Source organism: Perna viridis, chromosome 8 (genome assembly GCF_037379345.1).
Source record: "Perna viridis isolate PV_CMFRI_1.1 ecotype Kerala chromosome 8, ASM3737934v1, whole genome shotgun sequence".
Taxonomy (NCBI): domain Eukaryota; kingdom Metazoa; phylum Mollusca; class Bivalvia; order Mytilida; family Mytilidae; genus Perna; species Perna viridis.
Window position 1 is genome coordinate 23,813,972 of NC_142452.1, and position 26,040 is coordinate 23,840,011.

The 26,040-nt window shown below is 32.6% G+C and overlaps 2 protein-coding genes across 3 annotated transcripts in view; one reads left to right on the top strand and one right to left on the bottom strand.

Moving 5' to 3' along the window:
- Positions 1-26,040, top strand: part of LOC148609878 (protein henna-like) — a 68,348-nt gene that overhangs the window by 41,344 nt on the left and 964 nt on the right. The window contains exons 9-13 of one of the 2 annotated variants that reach the window (XR_015914599.1): positions 425-520; positions 1,880-2,013; positions 2,912-3,032; positions 4,111-10,925; positions 23,171-23,265. Coding sequence is in view for 1 of the 2 variants with exons in the window: in XM_088541365.1 (XP_088397491.1) it covers positions 425-520; positions 1,880-2,013; positions 2,912-3,020 (339 nt within the window). In the remaining variant the exon portion in view is untranslated. Of the gene's footprint in view, positions 1-424; positions 521-1,879; positions 2,014-2,911; positions 3,033-4,110; positions 11,354-23,170; positions 23,266-26,040 lie in introns of those variants that run through there. The other variant, XM_088541365.1, reaches the window with a different exon arrangement.
- On the bottom strand, positions 11,363-16,265 carry LOC148609879 (sulfate transporter-like). Its single transcript, XM_088541364.1, has 2 exons — positions 16,198-16,265; positions 11,363-15,815 (listed from the first exon to the last, which is right to left on the bottom strand). Exon 2 carries the CDS (start codon positions 15,700-15,702, stop codon positions 13,609-13,611), a length of 2,094 nt encoding a protein of 697 aa, XP_088397490.1. The 5' UTR covers positions 15,703-15,815; positions 16,198-16,265; the 3' UTR covers positions 11,363-13,608.

Here is a 26,040-nt window from a genome sequence, read left to right on the forward strand (position 1 = left end):
GAGATATAGCGGTTAATATGTGAATACACCTACGAAACATGATAGCATTCATATATAGTATTTCCTTACTTATAAAGAAGTATCGTTTTCTGGAGTAATATGTTCTTGAGAACGATTTTTTTCAACATAATACAGCCAGTGTCGGAATATTGTGTTTGAGTAGGATGACATACTTTCTTTCGATCTGTTACTTCTGCGAGCTTCCACAATAAACATAAGGCATGACATGAGGATCTAATATTAAGTAAGGGTCTGTACCTGTTCGATTAATCCAATCCTCTCATTCTGAAATGGATGAGGTATCTACCAGCTGACGAAGTATCACAATCAATCAATCTATATATGTTTCAACCAATGACATGCACTACTGATGGTGGCGAAAAAAATTAAAATAGGTTAAAACAGAATATAAAATACATTTTAGCTGTACTGGTTTACCTTCGAATTTGGATTATGTCGAGAAGGAAAGAGAATAAAAGCTTATGGAGCCGGTCTGCTGTCCTCCATTGAGGAATTACAGGTATTACTAACATTTTATGGTATCTCCTGCAGAAATATCTTTGATCATTGTGGTGACAAGCTATATTAATAAATGTAAGACAATGAAAGTCCGGTAGTGGCTTGACTTCTTTCACATTTCCCGATTGATGCAAAAATTGTTCAGTTCATCAATTGCGAAATGTCTATTTGGATGTCGGAAATGCCAACTTGGAACTGCGAAATGTAAAATTGGAACGGCCAAATGTCAACGTGGAATTAAGTAATGGCATTACCGGGTTTTCGAATAGACTTCCATATTTAGTCTTCATAAATGTACTTGCAGATATTTTTCTGGTATTTAGTCTATTACTTCACCATGACAGGTTACAGATCAAGTTCAAAATTTGTTCAAGTCTACGTATTTGTTGCTAATGTATTGCCGTTCGTATAAAATCAGTCAAAACTGTACGATTTGATTTACCGTATTTATAAAAAAAAATTGCAGTATGAAAAATTTAGAAGTGCTGAAAGCTCTGAGTTTTCCTTTCTTGTGCTCAACATGGTAGAATCTCTCGGCTAACTATTTCGAATGAATGAATGAATTTTCTCGACTAATTTTGGACATTCTTTTAGACACATACATGCTTCGTTGTTAATAGATATATCTAGATTGATTGCATTGCAGTCTATAATCTCTTTCATTAGGGCAAATCTTTTGCAGAGATATGGTACTTGGACGTTGATATCCGTAACATACATTGATATGATACATTTTGTACCTTGTTTACATCTATCTATAAACTATCTAATCTATAGAAAAAAATATCACTAATGAATCGACATTTTTGTGTGTAAAAACAATATATGTAACTATTGTTTATTCATGGTATGTTTTCATGCTCTTAGTTTTCAATGGGGTGCGGGTTGTACATTTTTCTGTTTTCTTGCGTTTTTTAGTAAATTGGCTGTATCTGCTTATCTGATGTATTCTTTGTCCCAGGATCACTTATGTTCTTCGTTCTAATTACAGCATCCTGGTTATTTCGTATAAAGTTTGCTTCATTCCTTGAAAGACATTTTTTTTCTTACTCTCCATATGTTCAGTTTGAAGCGTCGGATATTTGCAGCTAGATATAGAACGACTTAAAATTCAATATCTTATTCAAATTATATTGTGCGGATGACGTTTGCCAGCAGGGAACATTGTATTGCCATGTAAAACGCTAAACATTTTTTATTATGATTTTCGTTTACACTGGTTATAGCAATTACACGCAAAACCATATGGAAAACAACATGTAAACGTTTCCAACTCATTTCAGAAATTACTCTAAGTACATGTAAAACAACATGGGAAATAATATCTGCCCTCCTCAATAACTTGATCATGCATTTACAGTACAGCCAAACAAATAAGCCAGAGAAAAGAAATTTTGATATAGAGGAGGCCGCTATACAAGACTATCCTATTACTGAATTTCAACCAATATATTACGTTGCTGAGTCGTTTCAGTCCGCCAAAGAAAAATTGAAGTAAGAATCATAATAAGTGCCACTATGAATCAAAAGGATTTAACTATGAAATATCGCATTAATAGTTGCACAAGTAAATGAGAATTTCGAAATAAAAATACCGAAATGTAAACAAATATTAACACTCGGAGACATCACAATTTATGTACATTTATCTACACAAAGAATGTAGCAAAGTGTGGAATAAAGCACAATTCTATATAAAAGCCCAATACAAGGGGAAAAAGCAAACCACAGATTAAACTATTTAGTATATGCAATATGACTTCGCAAAATACCCGGAAATGACGTTAAGTGTTCCCTACGGGTAGCATGTCCCCGCTAGCAATATAGCCGTCCCATTGCAAGTGATTACAAATCGTTTAGAGTCAAGCAACATTTATGTAGTTCATGACAAGGTCACGAAGAAATCCAGAAAAACAGAGCGATTCACATCCGAGCATTATTACGTAATCTAAAATAGTTTTATGGTGTAAATAATTGAAACTACTTAAAACCATTCGAAATACACAAATAAGATATCAAAGATCAAAAGGACTATAATTCATTGTTCAATACAAGCTTTAAATTTCGAGCGGTTGAACGTAAATATATTTCATAAAGAAATAAATCTTGCAAAAAATAACTCAGTGTCAAAACGAGGATTAAATCAATATTTATTGGAAATGAACTATATTTCTGTCTGGGAAAAGTTTCCTTTCCACCACCTAATACAGGCATTTAGATGTTGATAGTGATTATCTAATCTACATACTTCCGTTTTACTTCACCTATATCTAAATGTATTAAAACTTATTAAATATCATATGTAAATTAAATTGAACTGAAATTGCCTTATCCTGTTGAATACAAATAAAGCACATACTTTTCTATATTATTTTCCTTCTGTTTCTTGCAGAGCGTATGCTTCCAAGATTCCAAAAGGGTTTAACGTTCGTTATGACCCCAACACTAAATGCATTGAAGTCATACAAGACAGAACAGAAATAAGTGGTCTTACAAAATGATAAAATTACAAGGTGATTTAATTATTTGCAAATTAGTTACACATTTTTTTGAGGAGGTGTTTAGGTAAGTTCTTTATTTGCAATGATACTAATTGATACTACTTTGAAATGACTTGAAAGTAATGTATGCATTCACATTTCCGTTTATATCTCTGAAATGTTAATATTTGTTTTCTGGTCAGTATCTATACACGTATAAAGACTGTATTGGTGTATGTAATGAATTCTGTCTTCCCATTCCCTATCTTCCTTTGACGTTATTGTTATACAGATGTTCAAATCGTATACGAAACCGTTGTGAGGAAAGTTCAGAAATGCCGGATTTTTACAGGTTTACGCGCTTTTTACCGAGTTTATTACAAACATTAACGTACAGGACTAAAAATGCCTGATTACACAGGTTTCTTGTTTATCCTTGGTTCGTTACTTATTATTTATCTACATTTTTACGATCGTGTTTGTTTTATAATCTGGATAGTAAGTAACTAAAATCTCTCTCTCACTCTCTCTCTCTCTCTCTCTCTCTCTCTCTCTCTCTCTCTCTCTCTCTGTTTGTGTTTCATTCGAAATAACGGATGTAATGGTGCATAAAATGGTGGCGATAAGTAAGAATGGTATAATGCTTAATAAGAGTTTTTATTTATCCCTTTGATGGACGGAGCTCATTCCTGTTTCTATTTAGAAATGAAGACCAAAAAAAGACATTAATACCATCCGCATTTTGCTATGGGCGAAGTCACATTCGGTGAGAAGAATGTATGAGACTTTCTACTGGGAAAGCTTAATGTATTTCTACACAGTCAATACTTTCCAAACCATTATTGAAGGGAAATATATATAATCGCATTCATCGACGTATTAAAAGACAAAACAGCGCCTCTGCATTTGTGTTATCGTCTACTTTTGTGTCGACAAATTTCGTCTTCCCTCAGAATATGTTTTAGCCCTTCATAGTTCTAGTCTTACATTCTACATATATAGGACGTCGCTGACGCTCCGTACATATAAGTATACATATACTGAAAAGTTTAATACAAAATACTATTTAAATATCTTTTTTTCTTATGATTCTTCATTAAAACATTTTTAGGAGAGATGGCAATGAGGATGAAGACGTTTAACAACTTGTGAACTATTTTAACATTGGATCTTGTACAACTCCAGTATGTCCTTAATATATACTAGACGCCCTTATATTGCTTTCATTGTCATTGAAGTACATTGATCATTAGATTGGTGAATATATATATTCGTTAGCATTGGCATATGCGCTCATTTTATCTGCTTATATGTCGTTATATGTGTAATATTTAGTATGACCAAGACACCACATTTAGTTATTCGCAAATTAAACATGTGTCCAAATTTCATACTACTTTTTTATTAATCAATATTTGTTATTATCGAAAATACATTTGTATGTAATTACGTTTATAAAGTTATTATGTTACAGATATTCGTACCTCTGACCAAACTAAAAACGAAAAATAATTATTATAGAGTTATGTTTTAGGTTTACACATGTAACCCTACAGTTTTTATCACCTGTCTGTATTTAGGTACCTGAATTTTGGTTGCCACGTCTTGTATTCGTAACTGCATGTTTCTAACATGTTTTAACACTCTGAACGACTTGTTTGTACTTCATATATTTCTCAAATAATTTGCATATTAGGGATGAGCTTTATATAATTGTTTACGAAATCTTCCTTCAAATTTGATAAATCTTACTTTTATTTACTGTTTAAGATTTGCGTAGATTTAAAAAGAAAATAAGCATCAAGAACGGAATGATTTTCCGAAAACGATTTGACAAAACATATAACACGCAATCATTTTATCATTAAGCGAAATGTCATGATACTTTGACTTGAGTCAAAGAATATGTTTGCGACGACCGGTAAGGAACGTGTACATAAAGAATTTTTAAAAAGTCCAAAGTTATGATCCCATTAAAAAGAGTATTGTGACGTCATGCACAATATTAACCAATTTAACACTTTCGATTTGTTGGAATAACTCGAATTACAGTGTCGTTATGGCAACCCTCTTGACAGGTTCAGTTTTTGGTGTATCATTTTTCCTCCATTTGCAAATGATTGCAAAATACTTTAGAAATGAACTTTCATTATGCACATCTAATCTGTAGTAATAACATAGTATATAATGATGACTAATACCGGAATTAAGATGAGTACGCATATTGGGTAAATTTTGGCGAAATCGACGAAAACACGATCATTAACAATATTGCATACGAAGCATTATTGCCATTCCGAGTGAAATCCTTTCTCCTCCATCGGTTGATAAACAATTGCGGGTTCATAAATGCATGGAGCAATGTAAAAATAACCGTAGATCTGTTTTGTTTTTCTTAAGGAAAACGGAAATTAATTTCGGAAAACACATCATGAAATCAAGAGAGCACTGCTGCGTGTCAAATGGGAACCTTTTAACAATTAGAGTACATTTTGCTTCCAAATTGTTCCAAGTACCCGTATTACTTTTCCCGTCTCAAAGACGTGGGCGTAAAACAGCGAATTATGTCCTTTTGGTTTTACATATAATAAATCATCGACTTCCTTAGACGGAAATGTGGTTACCAAATGTCATCAGAGTAACTACAAGAAAAGAAGTTTGAGTATACTTATTTCTATTTCAATTTATGGACTCGTCATAGGACGGCAGGTTGGTTTGGAGAATCATGACCTTAGTTTTTATATAATTAATTTCAATAATTATTTTAATATATTTTTTTTCAAATTCCAATTGTTTTTGTAGTCCCCAAAATAGTTCGTAATCCACTTCCGTACCTGAAGCATGTGTGGATTTAATTGTCACTAGAAACAGCAGAATCAATTTTGGAAGTCTTATTCTATTGTAAAACTATACAAACTGCCGGACCAAACTGTCACTTTCGTCAACTCCATCGTTGATTGTATATGTGTCGCAAGTCTGGATCCTATCACGGCTGTCATTAATTCTAATTGTGGAAGTGTAAGTGTTTTAACAGGCGCGACTCTCGATTTTGCCATCAACAGTGTTGAATCGGATCCATTACATATATATGCAGAAGCTTCATAAGCTAACGAACTTGCATCTACAAAGACATGCAGTGTACAGTTGTCTGAACTCCTTTGTTGAAAATAAGATCTTGGAATTGCAATTGTGGTAGCTTTCTGAATGTCGCTAGCTATTTGGATCCATTTATTTCTCAATCTGTCTGATATCAGTTTATCCCAATCAAGTCCACTTCATCATAATTCCTGGTTAAATGCCCTAGGTCTGATTGTGACAGGGGTAACTAGTCCTAGCGGATCATACATCTGCGAGCCGTGTCTCAAGATTCTAGTTCCGTACTTTGTCGTCACTTTCTAACTTGAATGCCGTGGTGGATACATGATGTTGTCGGTTGTACTGTTCCAAAGCATTCCAAGTATTTTTGTGTGTTGATCTTTGTCTAATACAACCTGAGTTTTTGCTAATTCTCGTATTTTCTCGCTATTAGATGCCCATGATCTTATATTGAATCCAGCTTTTGCCATCATTTTTCTCGCTTCGATGAAATATTTCGTAGCCTCGGTCTCGTCTCGGACGCTTGAAATAATGTTATCCATGTAGATATCTCTCTCCATGATTTCTGCTATTTCGCTCTTGTTCAGTTGTAAATGTTTAAGTACGGTTGTGATAGCAACTGGGTTAGATCGAAATCCCAGCAATATTTTGGTCAAATTATTCAACCCGGGTGGGGTGTCCATCAAACAATCATTTAGACTCGTGTAGTTGGTGACTGACGACAACTACAATCGTATATTTTTTTTCTGATCGGGGTAGTACACTTTGTATACTGGGTGGTGAGGTATATAATCAACTTTGGGTGCGTTCGATTTTGCGTCACTCACTTTCTCAATGAAATCTCTGCGTTCTTGATCTACTATTATCTTGCCGTATTTCTCTAGCATGTCCGGTTTTTGACTCTACGGATAACGCTCTCAGTTCGCTTCTTTGCGCCGATAAAGTTTGATGGTAATTCATCATGGTCTTGTTTCCACTGCAATGTAATTGTTGTCTTTGAATTCAATTTAGTTTTCTTGATATGATTTCAAGTATTTACTTTACTTTCGTTCTCATCGGCTTCCTTGCTGTGTATGCCAATTGACTCAAGATTCCAAAAATTTCTCAATGTTTTGCTCATCGATCTTGTGCGATATCATTACGTTGAGCATGCTAGCTGTCGCTAATCTGCATTTTTGCTCACGGTTTACTTTCACTGATCCAGATAACAAGTAACCAATCTTTGATTTCATGGATGTCAGGCCGTTTTTTTCTGACAATGTGATCTTCCACGATGTCCCAATAATAGTCGACGCCTATTAATAGCTTGATTTCAAATGATTCTTGTTGGGTAATGAGATGTGCTAGCTTCAATCCACGCAAGTATTCATGGTTATTTTCAAGTTTGCTTATATAATTCTGTAATGGCATAGCTATCTTTGGTACTATCAATACTTTGATTGGTAAGTTTTGTCCATATTCCGTTTTCAAGTACAATGTTGCGGAATCTAAATTCCTAGTATTTTTGTCTCCGCCGCCGAAAGTTGACTAGTTTAAGATTTTAGTTCCTGTTGTTTTCAGGTTTAGCTTCTTTGCAAGGTCCTCTGTTACGAATGATCGCTGTGCTCCCTTGTCGAATAAAATGTTAGTGTCTATGAAAGTCTGGTAGTATCCGCCGGCGCTACAGCTGTCTTAAGAAGGGAATACAATACACTTGTGTCGCAACTCTCAGCTTCACTAATCCGATTTATGGAAGCGTTTTTGTGTTGTGGTCCTGTGTCTCTGTGGGTCATTTTTAATTGATTCTTCTGTTTCTGGGTATTATCTGCACACTTATGTGTACAAATTCTTGTGTGGTGTTTCCTCTTGCAGTTTCTACACTTGAACTTTGATTTGCATTCATTCATTCTATGGTTGCCGAAACAGTTGGTATATTTTGGCGTTCATCGGGGTCTTGTCCCTCCTCCTCCATAATTGTAATCTCCTGCAGAAAAATCTAAGGTAGCTGAGTACCCATGTACTAGATTCGCGTACTCTACGTAAGTTGTTACGTATTTCTCCTGGCAGTTTCTTCAAGATTATTGGCACAAGCAGATTACCATAGGTTTGTTAAGATTCCCCTAGTCCTCAAACGTACGACTCAATTTGATCGTAGAATGATTTCAGACTTCGGATTTCATTTCTGGTTTGAGGCATTTCAATTAAAGCATCTAGATACGTGCTGACAACTTTTCATTGTTTCCGAATCTGTCTTCCAATACGTTTATAGCCTCGTCGTAATTTAAGTTCGTTAGCGCAAAACCTGAGATTGACTGAAGGGCTTCATTTTCGAGTTGTGCTTTGAGGTAGTTGAATTTTTGTACATTTGTGAGTGAGACATTTAGATAGATGGCTGATTCGAATGAAACCCAGAAAGCTTGCCACTCGAGAATATGTTTAGAGTACTCGAGATATGTGAGCTTTGGAAGGCGATGATTATCGTTACTACTACGACCAAAGTTTGACGATATACTCGGGTTTGTATTTTAATGCGGAAAATTGAATTGTAGGTGCTGATTCTTATACTGATGTGCATATGAAGAGGAGACGATCAGGGTAGTCTCTTTCGTGAGTGTGTGTAAATGCGAAGGTCGTGAGGGCGTGGTGTAGGAGTAGGCAGGAGGTTTTCAATGAATTTACGTGCATGTTTTATCTTGGTTTCTAGCGTTGCGGAATATTCTTCTGACTCTATTACCTCGTCTGCAATATCTTCCGAATTTGTTTCTTTAAGAATTTGTTCACATAACTCTTCTAAAAATGTCTGTTTCTTAAGAATCTTCTCAAAGTTTGTTATCACTGACACCTTGTCAAAGTACTCTGAATTTCTGACTTCCCCGATCTTCGTGAAGAATTTCCTTACAACACTCTTGATTGTTGATGGTATGGACTTCAATTTTTCTAACTCCATGGTTCAAGGCACCATAAATATTGTGGTTGGGATATTTTAGGCTGAATAGAATACAATCGTGTAGGTTTATCGTTTATCTAGATTTTTCACTTGCGCCCAGAGTGACGTCATGGTCAATCGACGTCGCAGTGGAAAATATACAAATATGCGGACGTTACTTTCCCGCGACAATCTCGACAAATATAAACCCCAATTCTTTCCGTACGTATCTGTGTATCATTTTATAATCATTCGAGGCAGACATCACTTACTTATCAGGAGCAAATTAATGTACCCCATTGCGTCTAAATTTGATTTATAAGGGTCCATGTTCTGTTAAAATAAATATCAATATATGACTGTGTTAATTGAAATGTTTTCTTACATGCAGGTTTCAAATATATAGTATTATAAGGAACAAAGTATACGATGGGGGCGAGATAATTAAAAGCCCTTTCATCATTCATTTTCCATAGGAGGTTTAACCTCTCACCAATTATGGCCCTACCTTAAATTTGAGAATGGGCAACTTTGTATTTGATTTTTGTTTTATAGGGATGCATGTTGTCCTTTTGCGTTTGATTTCATCACGTTCATGTTGTTTCCTTTGTTTCTTGTTTGTTTTCGGTTGTCTGTGTCCTCTTTCATCATTTAAATACATAATAACCAAACTGCCATTCATATCAGAATAGTTTACTTACGCTACTTATAAATGACAGTAAATAAACAAAGACCGGCGTTAGAAAATCGTGAATCCAGCGTTGAAACGGTAAAATCTGCGCTAGGGTTACTCAGTATCTAAGTTTGTAATTTGTTCGTTGATACCTAAAAAAAACCAAACAAACAAAAACAAAAAACAAAAACAAAAACAAAACAAAACAAAACAAAAACAAAACAAAACAAAAACAAAAACAAAACGTAATTAACAATTTTAATATATATCAAAATTTTAAGGCGTAACTCTACATTAAAGAAAAACCTATTTTGTTCAGAAATGGAGATCTTTGAAAAGTGTATTTTGGTTCGTGGCTTAAGTCTTAAAACGAGTTTACATTCATTTTATATACATGGAAAAATCTTTTTGCAGTTATTTCATACTGAAAATTCAAAATTAACGCACCGCCTATTGTACATGTATTTCTATATATTCGTAGGTTATATACACGTTATTACACGTGTAAATCCAACATTAAGGTGCTTACAAATGAGATGTCATGAAGTCTCTGTGTTTTTATTTCTGTTGGCTTAAATGACATTCATTAGATTCCTAAGTTCATTCAAAAAAGTTAGATTAGCATGATTATCAATATACTTCTAGTTTCATCGGTTATTTTCAAATAAAACAGTGACAAAACGCTTCGTCCAATGTCAATATGTTATTTACTGTGAAAAAAAAAATAACAATGAATGCACTTTGGAATCTTATAAATAAAATTTGATTTGAGTCATAAAAAGTGTAAAAAGAGAAAAAGAAAACTGAGACAATGTGCTCCGAAATATTTTTAGTTAATCTGTAACAATATCTTTTTCATAGACTGAAAAGGAACGTTTTTGCCTGATAATCGATAATGTAATTTCGTATATAGTGGGAAAAAAATTCCTGTAGTTTATTTTCGTCATCGATGTTTCTTATATTAGTTACCAGCAAATAATATTGTAGTTAAAGCTGCATTAGCTGCCAAATTTGTTCAGCTTTGATTGTACTGAATTTACTGATACAATGAAATAAGTTTGTACTTATGCAATTGAAGCAAGTAATGTCGATAATACCTACAGAATATTGTGAAAACAACGTTTGTTTAGTCAGAGAATAACGATTGGTCTGATAAAATTATTTTTCGCCATTACTTCCGAAGATTGCTGACAGGACATTCACCAGGATAGACTTTAACTTTGGCAAACAAATGATTAAAACGGATACACAGGTAAGCACGTGTCTTGTTTTCATTTCATATTATCTATTTCTTGATCAGTTTTGAAATAAATAATGGCCATATTTGAGCCGCATTATATCACATACGTTAATTCTAAAGGATCCTTGCGAACTATATTCGAATTTTTTTTCTTTCACGGCTTGAGTCCGTCGGTCTTCCTTGCCGTTGAATAACCACTTTCGTTTTGCAATCAGATTTTTTTTATGAAAGAATCGACCCTTAGAGCACAGGCGCGGATTGAGGTCACCAGAAGTCACATGCATACGAACTTATCTAGGTTGATTTTTTGCCTTGCGAGACAATAAATATATAGACACTTATTTCATCTATTTAACGCATTTTATTTGTGGATATCAAATGAAATTGTACAAAAAGTACTATTTAGTAGAAATAATTCAAAGTTAAGGTATATTTCAAAAGAAATAAAACATTACGAATATGACAGCTAATGCAGCTTTACTAATGTATGGTCGATCACGGTGACGGGGTATCTCAGTCTACGTATTACGACTGAATTTACATTACTTCATGTTAAAATAAAATTCCTAAGACTATAGTCATAACAACTTACAAAATGTACTGTTTTTAAGGCCTCTATTTTGTATATAATTATTGTTATTGATTGATTAAAATGTATCAATAAACGATCGCAATTGTGTTCTTCTGTCAAAAAGGCAAACTTGTTGACATTGTTCATAGAGAATGAAAAGGAAAGACAAAAAAATTGCCGTTGAAACTATACCTATATCAGTAAACATCATTACATATAAAAAAAATCAAATGCACCTAATTCTTTATTTTGATGATTTCAAATAAATATGTTAAACATATAAGAAATTTGTAAAGGTGCTAATCTTTGTTTTGGTATCCATCCCTATCTACCTCATTTGTAACTTTACAACTGTTTCAGTGTCTACATGGAATTTTTGTACCGTGCTACAGTACTTACAATAAGGCTTCTGGAACAGAGCTAAGTTGCTAAAAGATGAATGTCATCACTACAAACATTTTTTGGTCGTCATCATTAACTTTTGGATGGTTATGGTGTACCTTATCTGCACCACGAGAACCATTTTGTTTACTGTGTCATACTTTTCTTTTAAAACTCAGTATCCAAAATAGAAAAATGAACATGCCAATAACATAACAATGATAACTCAGGACAAATATACACTACTGTAAAAAAAAATGATTTTCTTTAATATGCCTGTAAGAAGTGTTTTCTGATACATTTAAAATCTATATGTGTATAGTAAACTTCTCAAAATGTAGGTGTCAATAAATGTTCTGTTGCTGAATCTTCTACCCCGCCCGAAAGAGTAACTTGTCAACTATTTAGACGCAGTATAGATTATTGTTATGGTAGATCATCACTCATTTTTAGGTTCAGCAGTTTTTTTATTGTATTTGCCAGATATTACGTTTCACACATGAAAGCCTCTGAAAGAACTAACAAATAAACGAATGTCACATTCGTCTTAATATATAGAATCTAGTTAAAACTGGTTTACAGTTTTATGGGCGAAAACTGTTTTACAGTTTTTTTAAGTAAAAACTGCCTAAATGGAACTCTTTTTTGGGCTTTTTGAAATCCGTTCGATCTAGACTTGTATTCGGTTAGAAAGGTTCCAGATCGTTTATAAATTTATATTAAGTGACGTAAAAAAGTTATCAGATCGTTCAGTGTTCAAGTATAGACTGATTGTAAAAAAAGATTTGTTAATCCTGTTATAACTTTTCTATAATAGAGTATCACATACAAATTCGTATATGTAGTTGCAAAAAATCTTATCTTTCACCTGTTGGCCCCAGTTAACCTCGATATGAATAGAAAGTTTTTCTGAACAGGGTGATTTTCTGACACTGAAACCAGCCTTATCCAAACACCTAATAGTGCTAAAACCCCTCTTAACAGAACACCTTTTTACCCCCTTTACATTAATTTAAACGTATTTCGAATCTTGGTACAATATTCATGTAAACCAGACACCTGTAACAAATTTTAAAGTCCAAAAGGGATTCTATTTAGACTGGTGTTACTGTAACATGGTAAACATTAAGAATAGAAATGATAGTTGTATATCTATTTTACTTTATTTCACTTTAATAATATGTGATTTCAACACACTCCAAAGTCACCTTGTTGTATACATTCCGTACAAAAAAGTTATCTGCGGCTATGTTGATATTTTTCGTGTCATGCATTGTAAGTGTATTTTTATTTTCTTTAATCCCTAACAGTCCGTAATGGGTAACTTAACAGGGTTGCATGGACTTTAATGAGGTCTGACATGTGTTCGTATTATCTTTTTTCACTGAACTGCACATCATTGATAAATAATAACAGAAATGCGACATGTATGTATACTTCAGATAAGAATTAAAATCATATATCTACTAGCCAAGAAGAAGTTCTCACCAGCATAGGAATAACATTTAAGTAAGCAGATTCGCGAGAATTGCTTCTGTCCTGAAAACGGCGAGATCTACTCTCTGACCTGTACATCATTTTTATGTTATTGGCGTGTTCATTTTTCTAATTTGGTTACTGAGTTTTAAAAGAAAAGTAGTAAATATACTGCACTTTTGCAAAAACCGATCATTTTACTTATTTATTTTATGGGACCATTCTTTGATTTAAATTGTTTTAGAATCATATTGATTATGAAGGATTTCATGGACTATTCTTTGAAAGTTCTAGGTAAGCATCAGACATATCCTTGTATACATGCGTTGGGTCAAATTTCTTTGATAATTCTGATTTAGCTATAAAGTTGGACATAAATCTGGTACAACCTGCTAAAACCAGAGTTACTCCAATAAAATGAAATTCCGACCTGATATCACACAGAAGTCTGGATCCATTCATGTCAATGTAATTCATAGAGGAACAATCAATGATAATGTATGTGAAAGGTACTGTAACACCATCATCGAATCCGTGCATTATTTTATCAGTACAAACCGTAGATTCCTCTTCACCTCGGTCTAAAATATCAGCTTCTGTTTCATTTGTTTGATCAGTTTTATTTCTAGCGTTAATGATCCAGTCTTCTAAGTTTTTCTTAAAACTACTTGGGTTAATTGTTTGTTTGTATAGTTCTCTCTTAAACCTCTCAGCAGTTGCGAAGTACAATGAACATTCCATTTTGAACGTGGCTATAAGTGGTGTTTTACGTGAAAGATCGCTATCACCTTTTGATAAACTACAGCTTCTTAAATTAGCTTTAGGGAATGTGAAAGCATAAACAGCTGCGGTCTGACTTTGAACAATGATTGTGAATAAGCTTAATAGTAAACCAACGTACAGACTATATGGAAAGTCAATAAGTACACCAGACAACAATGTTCCTAAGAAAATTACAAAGTCAAAACGATTTATTCTCCAAAGTTTTGGCAAAATTTTCACTTGAACCAATAAGTTTTTTGCTAGTGCAACAATCATGGTTGCAAGGAAAGCATTTGGAGCCCATCGCAAATACGGCCCAATAAACATGATAACAAGAAAAGCCACTAACGCAGCAACTATGCCATTTAATGTTGTTTTTGATCCCATTTTGCTGAGAATAATTGTTCGGGGTGGCCCAACCGCACATGGTATACACGAGAAGAATGATCCTAGAAAATTTGATGCTCCATAAGCAAAGAGTTCCTGATTATCATCTACACTATAATTATGTTTCTTTTCGCAAAGTCTTGTCAAGGAAATCGTAAGGATAAAGCACATCATGGCCACTATAACGCTATTTCCAACCATATCCACTGACACTTCGGGCAATGTTGGAGTCGGCAGCCCAGTGGGTATATCTCCAACAATATCGATATTAAAATTTTCGTGAAATTTTGCAAATTTTGATACTATAGTCACACCAATGACTAAGATAACATCTATTGGTATCGGTATCTTTAATTTATGTTTATATCGTTCGTTGATAAAGTCCTTTATAAAAATAAGCATAAACAAACAAAGTAAGGAAAGCAAAAGTGTTGCAAAGTTTATGTCTTGGATTTTCTCAATTATGTCGATGTATTTATATATCAACTTTCCAGGACCATTAACGGTCTTACTTTGTATTCCCAGTAAAGTGGGAAGATTGACTGATATAATATGCATTCCACCAGCTGTTGTGAATCCAGCAATAAACGATGATGATAAATATGATGTTATGAAACCTAGTTTGAAGATGCCCATTAGAAGCAGAAAAATCCCGACTAGAAATGATGATCCAGCTGCAACCGAAACTTTGTATGCAAGCAAATTATCATTGAGTCTACTATTTGTGGCAGTTGAATTCGTTTCATTGAAAGAATCATTTAAATTATTGTTGTATTGGGACAGAAAACTTTCGCTTTTATATTCGACAAGCTCTGCTGTGAAGATGCAAAGTATCGCCGTCGTACCCATCGACACATGCTGAGAAGTTCCGAAGAAAACGTAAGCAAGTCCAGGGAAAAGTACGGTGTAAAGACCATTTGCTGGTGTCACTGATGCCAGAATTCCTAATGCAATAGCGTGCGGAAAGTGTAGACATGCAACGGATATTCCACTGACTATATCACCTTTAAGGTACTCCCGGAATTTATATTTTTTAATAACTTGAATTATAGGGAAAAGTGAAAGAAAATAGTTCTGGAAAAATTGTGCAGAGCAGTTGTTCCTGACCTTTTCGATGAAAAGCTTTGTCGCAGCTTTTTTTCCTGGATCGGATTGTCCATTGCATTCCTTTAAATCTTTATTAAGACACGGTGTATTTTGGTCGTGATTCATTGTCTTTTTTATTTTCAATCTATCTTATCACATCTAAGTCAACTTAAGTATATGTCAACTTATACAATTTTTTTTCATTAAGTACCACTGCATTGCTAAATAGGGAAAATGACCTGCAAAATGTGAAAAGATAAAATTTGCTTGCAGTTAATTGTTTAATGTATTACATAATTTGTTTATGAATTAATGCTGCTGAGGTTACTCCTTGACACACGTGTACAGGATATCAAAATTTGATATTTTGTATTTTCTAAAGTTACTGCAATGCAATATATTATGGAACGGGGAGAAATTATGTGAATTTTTTTTTATGAATAATGAAGTAACAAAGTGTTTATTATTTAAAAAAAAACATAGCTTTTTGTATTTTTTAAGTTTTTAAACTATCGTGCATGTGCTCTTTTTGTAAATATAATTAAACCGTCCACATCAACTTATTCAAAATAGATTGTGTAATTTCAAAACGTCTAATACGATATCAAGTAAAAGGCTTACCGTTTGTGACCGTCATTCGCTCTTCATAAAATATTTACATTCTAATAAATGAACCTACATAATGCAACCTCGAAATCAGCTGAATCAATATTAAGTTTGAAATCTTTTCGAAACTAAAGTCAAACCGATATAAGAATCAGGTAGACACTATTATAAATATGATTCATATGGCAAGCCAAAATGGACAACAATACATATCTTGAAAATTAAAAATTAATTTTTATATATAAAAAACAAATATATTTTTAATATTAATATTACAAATTTGATTTTATTAATGTTAAACGATACGAAAAACTTTTCAGTATAATTTGAAAAAAAATCAAATATTATAAAGGAATTTCTAATATCAAAAACTGAATTGTTTTATGAAGAATATCTGAACATTTTAAAACTCTGATTTTTTTAATATTCATATTTATAAAATCAATTTCTCATCGTGAGAAATCCATTTTCAATATCAAGAAATCAATTTATCAATTTATAAATCAAATTCCATGTTAAAGTCTCAATTTCTAATATTAAGAAATCAATTTTGAAATCAATTTCCATGATAAGGTTTCAATTTCTAATATTAAGAAATTAATTTCTAATATTAAGAAATTAATTTCTAATATTAAAAAATTATTTTAAAAACTAAAAAAAAAATTAGCATTTTTGTTTTGTTTTTTTGTTTTTTTTGTTTTTTTTGTTTTTTGTTTTGTTTTGTTTTTTTTTTCAGAAAAATATTGAAATTAAAAAAAATACAAGACAGGAATATATTTTCAATATCATAAATCTAGTTATAAAGTTCATTTAGAATAACTAAACTGAATTTATAATAAAGGAAACTGAATTTTCAATATAAGAAACTGATATTTAAATACTAAACAAAATTCTAATATGAAAAAACAGCATTTCTTATTCTAAAAATTAATAGGATTTCTAATACTAAAACCCGAATTTTAATTCTGAAGTTTTTGTTTTATTTTAACATTAATATTTATTCTTGAGGTTTAAATTTTGATTTGTTGATAAAAAAAACGGTCTTTTTCCTCTGCGGCAAAAATTTTAATTTTGAAACATTAAATCATGGAATCATACTTCGAAGTTTCTCATCAGGTGCGCCTAATACGCCACGAAAACAACCCTTTTTAATCAATTATTTGTTTGTTAATAAATATCTAATGCATCATTTTCATTCTGTCACATTATGCTGCACTCGGTCTCCCTTTGTGATATCTATGTTATCATTTATTTTTTTTATCACATTTTGGCAGTTCAGGCAAAAATATATGACAGAAACAGTGTACAATTTTAGATTTGTGTCCTTTTGAAATTAACGTATAAGAAAAATGTTAATGAAAACAGTACTAGCATATATTTTCTTTTGAACATACTACCTGCCAATCTCTTACTTCGATATGTTAAGTGAAGTTCTTCTTGCGGAACAAATGTGACAGCTTTTGTTAATATCTTTTGATGTATGAATGTTGTAAACATTTGTAGCATTTATAACAAAAATATTCAAACAAGGTTATGAAATGTGTGATCACACAGAAAACTTATAAGAGTGGGAATTTTGTCAATTTTTGTTAGTAATGATTCTTGCGGATTTGATTTCTTTCTTAGTACCATATCTATTTTGGTAGACTTTAAATGCAGAGCTTAAGTGATGTAATAAATGTGTGCTTTTTTTATTTATTGTAAAAGCTTTTTGAAAAGTTTCTAAAAATAGCAAAAGTGCATTAACAAACGAAAGTAAATGTGCAACACACTCTATTGAGCAAATGAAGTAAACGGATATTTTTATAATGGAATAGAACAATTACTTGTATGTCCTACTTTGCTTCTCGTTTTTACTTATAGTAAGACCAATTACGTTCGGAAAACATTTCTCTTATGATTGCTGATTGCTACTCGGAAAATAAGTAACGTTACACAATAAAACGCTGAATTTAACGGTTGATGCTTTCTAAAATCATGAATTTGATTTATAAACGTGTATTCTATTTATCACACGTGAATGATTTCGTAAAAGTTTTACAATATGATTGCATACAGATATGTTTCTGTTCGCATACGTACTCATCCAAAGAATAATAAAACGGTTACCACGTTTTATGTTTAGTATTTAATGCCAATGTTTACATGAAATAAAAGTTAACATAACTAGATTGAACTCAATGTTATCAATGGTTAATGTTTCAAAGTACAATGTCAGAAATCACAAATGGACTGTTTCGAGCTCGTACTATGTCAATGACCTCTTATGCGGCAGTTTAAAAGTCATGTCTGCGTATCTCCTTATCACAAACGATTTTGATACGGATTATGTCCTTATTGTATTACTAATGATTTATTCTCATTGTATCGTATTTGTAGACAGTCCAACCTTCATGATTCGTAGCATGAGGCTGACTTTATAGCTGATCTGATCCGAAAGAAAGAATATCGTTTAGCTAGATCATTTAATCTCAGTTTCCGCTATATAGATGACGTAATATTTTTTTAAAAAATCCTAATATCGGGATTGTGATACATCGCATCTACCCCCAAAGAACTGGAGATAAAGGATACTGCAGACACTGTGAAGTCAGCCTCATAGCTTGACCAATATCGATTGTAAAGGAAAACTATTCACGACAAACGTGATGACCTTTCATTTAGAATTGTCAACTTGTGGCAAAATCCCTTCAGCACCTACGTATGGAGTATTCATATCACAACTCATACGTTATGCCAGAGCTTGCCGAAACTACGCAGACTTTTTGTATCGCGCTAGATGTCTAACAAATAGGCTTCTGGAACAGGGTTATGATGCTACAAGATTGAAGTCATCACTACAGAAGTTTTATGGTCGTCATTATGAACTCATGGATCGTTATGGTGTATCCATCTGCACCATGAAAACTGATTTATTCAACGGGTTTTCCTTTCCTCGTTTGTCTACCATGGCCTTGACTTTTTATGAGCAAATCAGAGGGTGTTTCTAGAAAAACAGAGGACGCTTACCCTACCGGTGCACCTGGTCCATGCTCCCAGTTTTTTAGTGGAGTCCGAGTTGCACATTTACCTTTGTTACTTGTATGTATGATTTTAGTTACTTTATGTTCTTTGTTGTATATGTCTGTTTTCCATGTCTGGTCTTTGTCCCTGGATTACATTTTTTTGATTACCGCTATAACCTTGGTTCCCTTGATTAACTCTATCAAACAGATTTTGATTCGATCTTTGTCAAGCTACTAGCAAAGCGTTTTAAATTTCTGTCTTACATCTTTTTGCATTTGATTTGTTATTTTTTTTTTACTATTAATTTATATGCTCTCTTCACTTTTTTCAAAAGATTTTATTACATGTAAATTTTACCCATTGATAGACCGTATTATGAATTTTTACAGGATGAATGTTTAAATGATAGCATCATCCCTAATGTTTAGATAGTTAACGGATTTATATACTTTCTTTCGGAACATGTTTCTGAATTCTTATAGGAATGTAATGTTAACTAATTGGTAGTGCTCTTGTAATTATATGATAACACTGTTTAAACTATTTTTTAGTTATCTTTTTGGTGGTTTTTTCAACATTTTCCACCCTCCATTGTTGTTTTTAATTTTGATCCTCAATTTGTTGAAATTAAAAGTTAAGTATAGTTATTTATAAGAGCCAAGCATGGAGTTATTTATGCAGTAGAAAAAAACAAAAAACAGTTGTAATGTAATTTTAACTTAAGATATACACCACAATATTATAATAACAATCCAGACATTGGAGATGAAGTGGATATAAAATGCATTATGAAGAAGGATACTTTGAGTATTTATTTTGTTCCAGTTAATTTTTTATTAGAACCATAAAAGAAATAAGTTAGGATGATTTCAGGCCTGGAATAATGACACACACCCTTTAAAAAATGCAATTTATTACAATTATTCACAAAACAATACACTTACATGTCAATTACTTTACTGGTTTACACATTTACCCCCCGTTAAAGTTTATCTTTGTGTTTACTTATTTCCTGTTCATGATCTTTTTTTTAAAAAAGCTGAGAAGAATGCGAGTTTTACCGATTGCTTTCTTGGTATTTTTAATATTCTGTTCTGCCTGTACATTGAAGTAGGCAATCAAATTTTGACTTTTTGTCATGTGATATAATTTGCGCTTGTTATGTAATGGCTCCTAACTGATAGCATTTGACCGTTAATATCTATTAGTACAGTACACAACCTCTCACAATACTAATATGTCATAACTTAAATTTCTGTTTAGTCTTCTGCCGATGGGGCTTAAGGCAGGCGGCGACTATATTTAAAGGCTCTCCGCCTGTCCTTCAGCTCAACAGTTAACTGAGTCTTTTGTATCGTTGATTACCTCATATTTTGTATGACACGAAACATACATTCAAAGATGATATTTTGAGTGTACCTGTTGACTTCGAGAAATTACTGATAAAGACATTAACTTTTGGGTTCAATGAGACATCAATGATCATCATCCTTCAACTTCGATCTATCATGCTGCCTGAGACAAAGCTGTCATGCAAAGCTTTCTCGTAACCATCTATCACTTCAGTGAATTTTCTGAAATGACCTAATATCAGGTTAAAATAAAGTTTGATGCGACATAGAGAGTGACAAAAAAGCTTTCCAGTTGATGCTGCGGCAAACAAAACCAAAAATAAAACAAAAATAAAACAACAAAAACAAAAACAAAAACAAAAACAAAAAAAAAAAAAAAAAAGGAAAAAAGAAAATAGAAAGAAAAAGAAAGAAACAGGAAAATATCTGATTCTACACAGACAAGTATTTGTAGGTCATTGCCTGGACGTCATTCCGTAAAGGTACATTGTTTTCTTGTTTTTTTCAGAAGGTTACATCGTTATTTCGATTTTTTTTCTTTTGGTTTCTTCATATTTTTTTGTTTTTTTTGTTTTAAATTTGTATATTAACATTCGTCTGTTTCGGTTCCGTTAAACCACGAAGACAGCTATCGTGTTATAATTCAACTTTGCAATATGAATATAAGAAAATCAAGTGACAAGACCAATGGAGAATTAAAATTTCAAGTTATGAATTACATGCTTATTTTCAAGAGCTGCATCTATATTTTTCTAATTCATGACATGCAAATGCTCTGATTTATACCGGATATAGGCGGGGAAATGTCTAACAAGGGACATGTGAAACCTTTTTCTGTCGTGAGCATTTATCTATTTTATTTATTCATTAGACTCTGGCATAAACATTGCTTTAGTCAAAATTTGCTGGTTTTAAACTTTTAACAATATTTAATAATTTTCATCATCGTAACAAAACATATATTTCGATTACGGACTGGAAGTTGATAAATGTAATAATCCATTCTGTAGAATTTCGATTCAATATTATATGAAACCAACATATGCTGAGTAAATAAAATTTGTGTATGTATCGTCTTCAGAAATAACGAAAAATTTAACAACTGTTTACAATCTTAATCAGATTAATATGAAAATCTAGCGAATAAGCATGACCACTATTTGTGTTTTCAGAAATGGTCAAAGTGACCGCTATACTATCTTATGGAGTCGATGACCTCTTTTGTTTTTTTTCCATCTAAATAACTGTTCTTATCTGGCTTCTGGGCATGTCCTAAATGTCTGACGCAGGTCTTGAACGAACTTTTATTGATTTGGACTTAAAGCCCTTCAAAATGTGGGCAATCATCTGATATTTGTGTCAAAATAATTTCTGTTAGCATTACACCTTAGAAGAAATTACCATTTACCAAAAATAAATTCATAGTCCATTCAGAAGATTTTAATTATTGATTACAGTAACTTCCTAAATCAGTGTCAGGCTACATGAAAATATATGGCTTTCGCTTGCGGGCTCATTCCTCCTCATAGGACAAATCTAGGGTTGTAGGTTAGTAAACGATGTATGGTAGTACAAGACAGCTCATCTAGGTGTTGTTATGTAGGATAGAGGATCAAATTAACGATACATTTCACATCAAATCAACATTATACATACAATAAGAATGTGACAACTCTATTCTCTACACTGCTCCATCGGAACAAATTGATACAGGGAAGATAACGTGAGCATAGTAGGGTCTGAAAAATTCCCAACAATGTTAGAACTGTCAAATTTGCAAAGCAAATTTTGGTCGTTGGTCCTTGGTTTGCATAAGCATATTCTTCCGGTATCTGTTCTTTAAAGTGCTTTTGTTATAAATCACGCTTACATAACTATTTATAGCGCCTATGTAAACAAAATGGTTGCAATATTCATGTGCCATATGTTATGAGTTTCTTGTTTTAAAGGAATTTTATTTCCATTTATTATAGGTTTATTCGGACTCACTGATATCGTTGTGCGTAGAATTAGCTGTTTGTTTTTAATACAATTCGTCCTGAATTATCAATTGCTAAGGATTTATATGCTTTATATCAGAAAAAGAAAGGAGCTTTTATCAGACCGATATTTTTTTTCCGTAGTCTCCGTCAAAAAGTTAATTAGACACAATGTATTATACCATACTATTGGCATTGTTTTAAAGGTTGCTTTAACAACATTAAAACGATCAGTCAGACAAGAAGTGATTCAAGCATATCAAAATCCAACCAAACAGGTCTTATTATGGCATTTGCTTCTTGCACTTGTGTATGAAAATGGTATTTTACAAGGGTTACCGTTCTTAATTCGGTTTAATACAATTAAATGTAGTTGGAGATGAATGTATTGTTGAATACAGGAAAGACTATCATTATATGAACGCATTGCATAAAGCATAACGTAAAGCATCATTGGTTTGGTGTTTATTTTTTTTCGTAACCATGAGCCACTTTAAGATCGCCCCTGTCTTGATAAGATATGGAATTGTACCAAATAGTTTTAAACAATCCCTATGTTGGGCTATTCCACGTGAAAAATTCGTTACATGTTTTTGGTTGGTTATGAACAAAATTCATGTTGAAACTATGCCTCATATTTTTTCTTAATAGAATTCAACCATGACGAAAATAAGCACTTCATCGAATACAACGGACAGACGGAAAAAGACTACAAGTCATTCTGAATAATTCTTAATAACCAAAAGGTATGCATCATAAAATGTATTGAATCTTCCGTAATTACTACAATAATTTAATTTGATTTATTATTTATTGGTTCCCTTTGAGCAAACAATATTATTGTGTATAACTTGCTTTAGGACTTTGACGTCAATGTTGATTGGTCGAAAATCCACAATTCAAACAATCCCAAACAAAATGCAATTTTATAACGAACGAATTCTAAATATTTGATTTGATTTCATTTAATGAAAAACAAACATTTAAGGAATTTTCCTAATTTTTGAACAGGTAATACAAAATAAAATAGCTTATACGTTTAAACTGCTGTATGCCACGCTATCTTGTATAACCTTTTAAACAAATTGAAATAGTGAATTACAAAATCTACTATTTACTAATAAAATGTGAATCAATGATATGAATATTACGTGTTAACAAACGCAAGTGTAGATATTGTATTTAATTTTAAATTCCAAAAGGAGGCTATAAAAAATATCATAAATATATGTCATGATCATTCAATTCTATTCGACAGACTCACGCGTTACCAATACCGACTTGTTTATTATTACTTTAGATATACAATATATTAAATGATCATTGCTATTTTAACAACATGTCCTTTCGTAAATATTTTGTGACTGAATATCGTCCAAAAATGATTTACTAGAATAAATATATCAATTAATAAATAAATAAATATATAAATACGACAGCATCAGTGAAAAGTTAGACATCAAAATTCAAATGCATTGCCAAAATGTAAAAACAGAAAACTAAGACGGTTAAGATGCATGTATGCAAGAGAATTAATTTCCATATAATAAAATATAATATCTGTACAAGAGAATAAAGTTAAATATGAAAACTGAGAATAAGGTGAAAAAGGTGAACAAGACAGCACACAAAAAACTTAACACATGCAACATGAATTCCCTGAATGAATTCGTCTACCTTGGACTTGACTTTTTTTCTAACGCGTTGGGTGTTTCTAGAAAAGCATAGAACGCTTACCATAACGGTGCACTTGGTCTATGATCCCAGTTTTAGTGGAATCCGAGTTATTGATTGACGTTGGTACTTTGTATGTATTATTTCGGTTATTTAATGTTCTTTGTTGTATGTGTGTGTTTCCATGTCGGGTCTTTGTTCCTTGATTACATTCTTTTGATTTCCGCTAGATTCATAGTTCCCTCTATTCCTCTATTCCAAAAAGCCCCAGAATGACTTCCGGTGCCTAAAGTATGCGTATATACTTCTTTATCTGCAGCGAGCGACACTCATATAATTGCAGGTGAGCAAATTCTGAACTGTTTAGAAACATGCATCAAAACTTATATTTAGAGAAGGGAGCCGTCAAAAGCATAGACATACCTTAAATGGAATATTATTTTAGAGGAAATGGTTTTCACATTTTGAAAATGAAACTTTTTGCTTATTATTATTAGTTATAAGCTCAAAAAAGAAGTACAATTTTATTTGAATGGCATTTCCGAAAACGACTATAATCACACACAAATCTATACACTTCATTTCATCTATATACAAATAATTTAATCAATTAAATGGTATCTAAAATATATCACGTAATTTTAATCGACTAGTTTACCATAACAAAAAATCCAGAAAGTGTCATACAGTCACAACAACGAATGCATCATAACCTGATAAAAGTCCAAAGAAAAGAATATAAGATGTTGCACAGAACACAGTTTCAAGCGCACTTGACATCTCGGGTCCTGTGACATTATGGCTTACCATGTTGTCAAGTCCATCTTTCTGAGAATCGTCTTTTCTCCATTTTATTACAAGATACTTTAGACATGCATTTTCATTTTGTGTATCTGCTTTGTAGTAATAATGCATTGTCATGATGGGAAAGAATATAATAATACCGCCCGCTAACGATCATGATCAACACAAGAATTACAATAAGAACGCATATTGGGTTAGATTTGGCGGGAATCGATGACGACACGATCGTCAAAAATATTGCATACGCCATCAAAATTGTCATTCCTAACGAAATTCTTTCGCTAGCTTCGGTTGGTACACAAAACATAAGCGGGTTCATAAATGAAAAGAGCAGTGTCGGGAGGACCACCGCGACAACATTATACAAGGAATTTCTTTTAATTGTTAGATCTACTGTAAATATCGGATGAGAGGGATACGTCGTTAGTTTTGCCTCCACAAGCTGCCAATCAGAATTTTCAATAAAGTGAGTTAGATCAGGTTTCTCTAAAGGGACATGAAATTCAATTCCAGGATAAAGGCTCCACAACATAAAGTCAAGTGCGCACCGCTGCGTGTCAAATGGGAACTTGTAAATATTTGGTGTACATTGTGCTTCTACACTTGCACCAGATGCCCAAATAATTTTTCCTGTCTCGAAGATGAAGGCGTAAAACTCAGAATCATGTCCTATTGGTCTTATTTCGTTCATTGAATTTCTTAGATAAACATGTGGTAACCAAATGTCATCGGAAGAAATTACAAGAACGGACGTTTGATTATACTTTTTTTTTCTATCCCATTTTATACGTGGATCAAGCCACGTAAATTGAAATGTAGCCACTAAGGTCAACTTTTCGTCAGTTTCGAAATAGGATGGCAGGTTAATTGGGAAAATCACAAAATTCATATTTAAAATTTCGTTTAAATTCCAATTTGGAAATAGTTGTTTCTTGTAGTCACCAAAAATATCGTAACATATCTCTCTATGGGAAGCGTATGTGAGTTTTAGTTCCAAAAGAAAAAGTCAATAATATCATATAATAAAACTCGGTATCTCACCA